The sequence below is a fragment of the Sceloporus occidentalis genome, unplaced genomic scaffold, assembly GCF_023333645.1.
Source record: "Sceloporus occidentalis isolate IW3139 unplaced genomic scaffold, rSceOcc1.0.p SCAF_8, whole genome shotgun sequence".
NCBI classification, from domain to species: domain Eukaryota; kingdom Metazoa; phylum Chordata; class Lepidosauria; order Squamata; family Phrynosomatidae; genus Sceloporus; species Sceloporus occidentalis.
Window position 1 is genome coordinate 18158957 of NW_028316988.1, and position 9398 is coordinate 18168354.

General features: G+C 43.9%; 1 protein-coding gene across 1 annotated transcript; it reads right to left on the bottom strand.

Annotated features, from left to right (window-relative positions):
• Window positions 1-3218: 3218 nt before the first annotated feature.
• LOC149308094 (calcium channel flower homolog) lies at window positions 3219-9012 on the bottom strand. Its single transcript, XM_089537013.1, has 5 exons — window positions 8886-9012; window positions 6032-6104; window positions 4994-5119; window positions 4620-4727; window positions 3219-4258 (listed from the first exon to the last, which is right to left on the bottom strand). Exons 1-5 carry the CDS (start codon window positions 9010-9012, stop codon window positions 4162-4164), a joined length of 531 nt encoding a protein of 176 aa, XP_089393139.1. The 3' UTR covers window positions 3219-4161.
• Window positions 9013-9398: the final 386 nt, after the last annotated feature.

The following is a 9398-nucleotide window of genomic DNA, read 5'->3' on the forward strand; positions in this document are numbered from 1 at the left end:
GTAGCACTTTGAACCATGCAAAGACTATATAAAGTTGAAGCAATATGTATTATCATAGAAAAACAGGAACAGCACTTGTGTGGCCCTTACACAGAACCGTGGTTTTCTGGACAAATATCTCCCTGCCCAAACTAACACATCTGCATTGACTAAATAACATTACAGCCTTATACTTTTCTACTCACAAGTAAGTGCACTGAGTTAAGTCGGTTGGTGGGTATAGTTATGAGGGGAATGAGTGTATTACCCTCGGAATAAGAATCATCCCCCCATGAAATGTTTCTTCAGTTCCCAATTTTCTGGCATTGCAGAGTGAGCCACTGGAAATTGTTCACACTTTATTGTTGTGTGTCTTCAAGTTGTTTCGGACTTATGGCAACCCTAAGGCGAACATATCATGGGGTTTTCTTGGCAAGATTTGTTTAGAGAAGGCATACTCACCTAGTGGGTTTCTACGGCCGAGCGGAAATTCGAACCCTTGTCTCTAGAATCCTAGGCTGCATCTGCACTGCAGAAATAATGCACTTTGGCACCACTTTAGCTGCCATGGCTCAATGCTAAGGAATTCTGGCAATTGTAGTTTTGTGAGATGTGAGTTCTCCAAGAGTTCTGCAAGAGAGGTCTGGTGCCACAACAGACAACAATTCCCACTATTCCATAGCATTGAGCCGAGGCAGGAAAAGTGGTGTCGAACCACATTATTTCTGCAGTGCGGATGCACCCGTGGTCCAACATTCAAACCACTACACCACACTGGCCTTAAATGTTCATGCCTTAAACTCTTCTGTTTGTTGTGTTCATATTCCCTTGGTAACTTGCTTTTACTTTTAGCAGGAACATCACGTACTGTGTAGTAGTAGTAGTAGTACTAGTACTAGTACTGGTAGTAATAATAATAATAATTGAAAGCATCAGCTCCTGCACTTCTAAAGGGACTTTCCAGAGCTGTTCAACATTGGACTTGCCTGTCCTGGGAGCTGGAGGGCTCACCTTTCTTGCAGCTTTTAAAACAAAGATTAAATGGCCACCTCTTGGGTTGCTTTTATGGCAGAGGGATGGATTACATGGCCCTTGGAGTCCTTTCCAACTCGATGGTATTTTTCCTAAAAAATATTAAATTGAAACAAAACAAAAAAGCCCATCACATCCAAAATGGGCTTCATAAAATCATGCACCCCTCCTTTCCTCCCTTCCATTGCACATCATGTTCTTTAGGAACAAGGAGACCTTTGTAGGCGTACAAAGAGACACATACCCAACAGGTGTAGTAAAGAGCCTTTGAAACCACACATTTAATACTAGAGGTAGAATGGTCTTTTTATTCACTGCATACACAAGAGAGGCTCAACTTAGGCAGTTGCTGAAAAGGAGAGTTGCCAAGGGAGTCTACATTTCATATCAATAAATAAATACAAAAACCAATTTCCTCTGACCGAATCTGTTTGTGCAGAACTGGTTCCCCTGGTCACCATTCCCCCTAAATCAGAGATTCCCAAACTTTGGTCCTCTATTTGTTTTGGACTTCAGCTCCCAGAAGCCCAGCTAGCTTATCCAATCATCAAGGATTCTGGGAGATGAAGTCCAAAAGATCTGGAGGGCTGACGTTTGGGAACCTCTGCTCTAAATAAAGGAGATGGGGATGCAATATAAAGCTATGGCTCAATTGTTTGACAAGAAGGGAGTGATGCCAAATTTTATTTGACCAGTTGTCTAAGAGTCGGTTGCATGCCAAGACTGAGACTTGGTGGAGGAAAGCAAAGCCAGGTCTGTAACTGAACCATCAGCTTGAGATGTATGGGAGTTGTAATCCAAGACAGTGGAAAAGGAAGGTTGGTTACCTCCAATACAGACTCAAGAACTCCTAAACAAAATGGCGGCTATTTCACGTAAACCGACACGGGTATCCTCTTCTTCTTTAACAATGAGACAAGAATTTACGGCTCTTGTCCCAAAAACATATCAACTGCTTACTTAGTTGAATCTCAGCAAATACACACATCAGTCAGTTCAGTTGTCCATAAAAAAAAGACATGCTTGAATGCAAGTACTAGCTCTGGTTAGAGACAATCATTCCTTAGCTTGCAACCCATTGCTTGATCCCAACTAGAGTAACCTCTAGTTACTACTTCAGCAACGATATGGAGGACTGGGTGTTTTGGAAGTCTCTCATTCATATGGTCACTATAAGTCGAATCCAACTTGAAGACAAGTGACAACAACATATGAATCCAGCAATGTGTCTCCATTTAATGAAAGAATATGTTCCAGATGTTCATTCTCTTGTGCATCCTGACCTCTAGGGATGCATTGCAACACTACAGCAGGAAGGACAAATTGTCACATGCCGCTCCATAAACTAAGTCTATAGCTTAATTGTGAAACCCTATCTATCTATCTATCTATCTATCTATCTATCTATCTATCTACTTAGAGGTAGGTCCTATGAGCTCAGTAGGACTTTGTCCTAGGAAAGCAGACATAGGATTGCTGCCTAATTATCATTTCCTTTCAGTTCCCAAACAAACACACATTTCTCTTCCTAAAGAGAAAGAATGACCTAATGCTTAAGAAAAACCAACACTTTTTTGGGGGAGGAAGGAGGATATTCCGCATCCAAAGAGAAACGATCCCTACCAGAATGGTCTTAAATATAACATCAAAACAAATTACAGTTAAAGTATTCTGTTTTCCCAAGGCAACTTCGAGGATGAAGAAGCAATAATAAGTTAAACATATAAATAGAGAGAGGGGAGAAGAACTAGTTAGGGAAGAGTGAGAAGGTAAGGACCTGGTGACAAGGAGCATCGCCCTCAGTTTTAAAAAGCTTTAAGGGATGTTGCATTAAGGCAGGGTTGAGTAGACTTCAGGCTTGTGGGATCCACTTTCTTTTCTTTATGAAATCCCTGAGATCCACCCAACAGAGCCTGGTACCAAAGGCCAAACACATTCAATTGTATAACTCTGTTGCCAGGCATTTTCACCCATTAGTTACCAAAACAGGAATGGCGCTCATCCCAAACACTCAGTGCCCCCAATATTTAGGGCGAGAAAGGAATCTGTTTTGTTCTTGCCATTATTAAACCACCAGTACTCAGAAATCCTTGGTGACCAGTTCCAAAAGTTCAACCAGGAGATGGATATCTAGTTGTTGCCCCGTCCCTGCTCATGTTACTTCGGATTATCTTTGATGCATTATAGTAGTGTCTGACTAGCAATTTGTTCCTTATTTGTGCCATATTATTATTGTATTGACAAAGTGTCCTGACATTCATTGTGGACCAGCAGCCTATGGCTTGTGAACTGGTACTGGTCTGGAGAGACCATTTTGAGGAGCACCGATCTACGCAATGCAAGAATGGCAGGCGGAGGGGACTTTTCTCCAACCGCTGAGACACACTTGACCTTGCTGGTATGAAATGGTATGAAAAGTTCTCCTCTTTTTCTGTTGAAAAGCAAATGCCAAGGGTTTTCAAGTTACTTCCTGTTGCAAAGCAAAACACATCTCACAAAATCAGAACACAGTTTTGTTAACATCTATAGTTCCTAAAGGACCACATCGGTGAAAAGAACTCAGCCTTGTGCAGAAAGACAGACTTTCATCCTTTGGAGGCGATGGGATGTGGGGAAAAAGATATCAAAATAAACCCTTGAAGTTCACAGTACTAAGATATCATCCAGCAGAACAAGTGCTCCAACAATGGTTCTGTGACTGAGAATTCTTCTTTGGTGCCGACTTTCCCTCCAAATGGTGTCAAAAACAGCTTCTTCTTGACTCCCTGGACAAAAGTTAAGAGCTAGAGTACAGCACCTAGATGGTCTTGGACGCACAAGTATTAAGTTGCAAGAACTGTATTGGAGGCTTTTCACCAGGGAGTATATGTTATATATCACAGTGATGTGGTGGAGTATTGTGCCGTGTTTGGTTCTGATCCAACCTGAGAATGGAGCAGGACAGAGCTGCAGCATAGAAGATTCACAGTGTTGTATTAATCTTTTTAAAATGTTGTGAGGAGAGAGGGGTGGGCATGTCTTCCATTTGCACCCCTCTAGCTTGGAACTGGAGTCTGGAGAGTCTTATAGTCTCAAGGCTAGATCTACCATCCATTTACTTTCCCAATGTTGCAATGAAGAGCGCAGGAGGGTTATGGTCCTCAAAAGGATTCACACAGCTTGGGGTTCGACAGCTCCCGTCACCCCATCTTCATTGGTTTGCTTTCGCTGCAGCTGTTGCATCCTGGCGTAAGTGATGGCATCTCCCCTACGAAAGCAAATGACAGTTGAGTTTGGCGCACATGCCGCACAACAGGGATGGGCATCATGTGGCTCTCCAAATGTTGTTGGACTTCCAAGTCCCAGGAGAACCTAATAGCATATTCAGTGGTAAGGAATGCTGGGAGCTGCAGTCCAACAACATCTGGAGGGCCACATGTCCATCTGTATATTAGAAGGTGATAAGCCAAACAAGGAAGAAGATGAGATATACATGAATCATAATAATCATAACAGAATGTGCAAAGTGCATTTTACACACCCAGTTCTCCTTGCATTCATATATGTGAATGCATGTACACTCGCACAAATGTGATTGGCACTTGATGGTGAAAAAAGTTCTCTCTTACTTTTTGCCCAGGGCTGAGAGTCCATAGAGCACTCCGGTTGCAAATGCAATGGCGTTGCCTATCAGCGTTGTGAGAGTTAGGCTTAGTATAACAGGGAAGATCGCCATCCTAGAAGGGAGAAAGAGAAGCTCATGTAATCACCATGTAAGCTAGAAAGGACCCAATAAAGTGGATTCAGAATTTCGTCAATTCCTCTTTTCAAAAAGGGCCCCGCTTGGGCTGAAAACAGGAGTGGGAAAAGTCTGGCCTGAGGGCCATATGTGGCCCCTGGGTTATAAAAAAACCAAAGGGTGATCCATCAAGAGAGTCACCTTCAGATGACACCTTCTCCAGCCCTCAGTTTGCAGAAGCCTATCCTGAAGAGGTGCACTTACCCGCAATAAAAGGCTGCTTTTTGCCACGGTCGAAGCTTATCTGCCCTGGCCGACACGATATTTGCAAACTCGACAAACTGGCAGCAAAACGGAGCCTCGCACAGGAAGAGGACGAAGGCGTTCAACCTTAGGGATGAGAAGCCTGACTCAAAAATCTGAGAGGACCCATTCCATCTGCCAAGGCAGACCCACAGGCAAGTAATTTTTCCTACAATCTCCTTGATAAATAACAGGACTTCTCACATTTCTCCACTTTGAGCAGAATCACATATACACCCCCCTTTATTCTGAATGTAATTCATAAGAGTACTAAGATGACTAGCAAACATATCCAGGGGTAGCCCCATTGGCAAAGTACAATAACAACCAAAGTCTACAAAACAGTGATATCTTTATTGGACCAACCACAATGCACAAAACACACGATGCAAGCTTTAGAAGCTCTACTGGCTTTTTCATCAGACAAAGGTGTTAAAAATCATACAGGAGAAGGGTAGGGAAAAAAATGACAGTGTTGGAATCATAAGCCTACATTTTGTCAAGATGCTGTTATTGTTGCTCTCAGTTAAGATGGTATGGAGGGATATCCATGTAGGCAGAGGCCATTCCTCCTGTTTGGGTTTCTGTAACAGGTCATAGGTGACACTCTGGATGCAGCCCTTTGTACTAGCTGAAATTTCTGAACACTTTTCAAAGGCAGTCTCATGGAAGCACATCACAGTAGTCCAAATGGGATGTAACTAGGGCATGTCCCAGTGCTACCAAGGACAGATCAGGCGTCTCAAGGTGCACTTGGCACAGAAGTTTTAAGTGTACAAAAGCACTCAGGGCCACAGCAAAAATCTGAGCGAAACTGAAAACGGAATTATTTGCAAACTGCGGACCTGAAAGCTGAATTATTTGCAAGCGGTGAACCTGAAAATTGAATTCATTGTCATTTGTAAGCCATTTTGTTCTGTCAGCTACTAATGCCCAAGAAACTGGGACCCCAAACATGGAAGCCAACAATATTAAAGCAAAAGAGATGAATTTACTTACATCATCCAGACTCCAGCTGCTATGTTGAGCGGGTGGATGGTCACACACATCCAGACACCAGAAAAGGCACAGGCTGAAAGAAAGGAGAAAGAGAGGTGACCCAGAAGCAAAGCAGCCCCTGACTCTGGAGTCAGCCAAAGGATTCAGTCAGAATATTTGCTGTGCATTGTATTATTATTTTTTCCTACAAAGCAGCTAGTGTAATGTAGTTATAGACTGGATTGGGACACTGGAAATCCAGCTTGCAAATGACGCTCACACAGTGACCTTTGGGCCAGTCACTCTCTCTCAACCTGACCTACCTCACAGGATTGTTGTGAGGCTAAAAAGGAAGGAAGGCCCATGTTCAGGGAAGAGATGATGGGATAAAAAGCTTGGAAAACTTAATTTCGCACTATAGAAATGTTTGGTTTGAATACAGCACCCTCTTAAAAAACCTGTCCACATCACCACCAGAATGCTGGATCTGAGAGGCCTTTAGGCCAGTTCAGCTTTAAGGATCTTCTTACATGCTGACTTTCTGTCGCCTGAATCTTGAAGTGCAGAAAAACTTTGCTGGCTCGATTTCTCCCATCTTTGGCTGCTGTTAAAAGTCAGAGGAGCGGGACTGGTTTTAAAAAGCTGGCAACTCTCATTCAGCATGGTCCAAAATTAACCTGTAGAGCCCTTTGGGATTTGTAACAAGAGGCGAAGGTGCTCACCAGAGGCTCAGCCTGGGAGCTTTTTATCCAGAAACTCATTAAACTTGCAACAAGGTCTTTTCGATCAGATACACAGCATCCATTCTCTCTAGCGTTCGTCAGCGGGTAACCTAATCCCACATTACTGAGGTGGCTTTGGACTGTGTGCACGGGACAGACTGACCCAGCTGTTGAGTTGATAACAATGCCACAAAGAAAACACACACACATATATAAACACACACATGCTCCCCAAGGGCCACAACTACATGATTTTGATTTGGACATGATCCAGTGTTCTTGGAAAGCAAAGCATTCAGAGGCCAAGGTTTCAAATCTAGGAGATGGAGCACAACTTGATGCTCAGGGAGTTGCATGGCAAGTGCATAACGCTGCCTTGCTAGTGAATTGTGATGTTGTGAAACCAACTGCACAACCAATGTACATTGCCTATGTGCAGGCTGAAACTATGAACAATGTCACTATGTGCAAAACCCCACTTTTTCAGCCTTGAACCGAATGGGCATGAGCGTTTTCATGGAAGCAGAGCAATGCATGTGTGCATCCATGTGCTGTCCACAACTCCACTTCCACCACCTTGAATGGAATATGGCTGTTCTGCATTGGGGAAAAATACCCAACTGCTTCTGGTAGGGGAAGTTTTGCGTGCATTAAACACCCATATGATCCTTAAAACATCCAGGGGCAGCAGTGCTGGTCATTTAGCAAATCCAACCAAACATCCACCGAACAGTGATACCTTTATTGGCCAACCACAATATACATGTTGCCAAGATGGCCAGAAGGAGGAGGGACCAGCCTGCAAATCTTGCCAAGAAAATCCCATGATAGGTTCACCTTAGGGTTGCCATAAGTTGGAAATGACTTGAAGGCACACAGCAGCAAGAGCAACAACAACAATCCTGTTTTTGGCCCAACAAACTTGCAAGGTCTGATCCAGGTCACTTTGCAGACGGAGATGGTGAGATATCAACGTGACAAAGACCTACCCAAAGAGTTTACACAAGAGGGAGGTTTTCAACATCCAGAACAAAGTCCAACATCATATCAGCTCTGCTATAAAATATGACCAAGAAACCACATTATGTCAGGGCATGAAAAAATAAGCGGCGAGCAGCAAACCATTAGGACTGAATGTAGCAAAAGATAAGTTTGTTTGAGTTGTGATTGTTTCTAACCCCATCAGATTTTGCAAGACACAAGTTTTAAAATAACATTAAAAGCTATAGAAAAGGTTCATCAAAATGCAAACAAACTAACAAAACAACAAATAAGCCACCCTGGTATTTACAGCTATAAGTGTTGCAGTATGAAGGGCTTCTGTCCAAGGTCCCAGTTGCTTCATTCCATTCCTGCTCCTGGCAGAATAATTCAGAGGTGGTTTGCCATTGCCTTCCCCTGAGGCTGAGAGAGTGTGACTTTCCCAGGGTCCCACCGTGAGTTTCCATGTTTGGGAGGTAGATTTGAACTTTGGTTTTCCAAAGTCGTAGTCCAAAACTCACACACTGGCTCTCACAGACACAACTTTTAAGACATCTGTTGTTGTGTGCTGTCAAGTCATTTCCAAGTTATGGTGACTATGAGGCGACACTATCAACAGGTTTTTCTTGTTCAGAGGGGGCTTGCCTTTGCCTTCCTCTTGAGGCTGAGAGAGTGTGACTTGCCCAAGGTCATATAGTGGCTGAGTCGGAAAACTCTGACATATAGCGCACAAAAGCATACATTTGCTCATGTAGCACCAGTGCCCCTAAACTGTGCCACTTTGGATCTATTGTTTCCTTTTCTTAGGCACATGGATGTGCATAGCAGTGGGATCCAAAAGCAAACGCACCACACGTGTGTTTCTTTCTGCAAAGAACTATGGGGAGGTTGTAGACAGGGTGACCAGATGCCCTCCTTTTCCTGGACATGTCCTACTACATGTCAGTCTTCTGCCCAGGAGGAATTCCCAAACACCTTTCATTCTGCGCATGGCTAAGAAGCATGAGATTTACATGTCTACGGGTGTCTTAAGCTGTTGTTTGGGAATGTCCTGCCTTTTTCTGGAGTGTCCTACATTTTGCAGTGCCTTATCCTCCTTTGCAGTTAGGGCCTCTGGTCACCCTGGGTTGTAGACACACACACAGAGAGAGACACACACACAAAATACTCACAAATGCCTCCAATGATGCCAGCCAGCCTGCACAACCACTTGTACCACCAGGTCATCCCATCCTCATCATCGGTGGCAGCTGGTGAAGCAGTTGCCTCTTCTTGCAGCTGTTCCTCCTGGGAACTCATCCTGGTCCTCTTTTCCCTTGCCTTCTGCAGCAACAGGACCCCCCTCCAGCCTTGCAAAGGATCCTAATCCTCAATGCATCCTTGTGCACAAAGCTCCTGCACTGCAAAGCCTGTCTTGCTCCTTTCTGTGCAATTCAGGTTGACAATGGAAAGAGCACCGCCTCCTCCAGAGCTGGTCCCCCCCTCCACTCTCCTCCTTTTGCAATGCATTCTGGGTCCCCCTCCCTTGAGGGCATGGGCTTTGGCCTGAGTGCATCTACACTGTAGAATTAATGCAGTTTGACACCACTTTGAGTGTTGTAGTTCTGTCCTATGGGATCTGGATTTGTATATCTTTGCAAGGTCTTCAGCCTTCTCTGTCAAAGTTGGTGCTTCGCCAAACTACA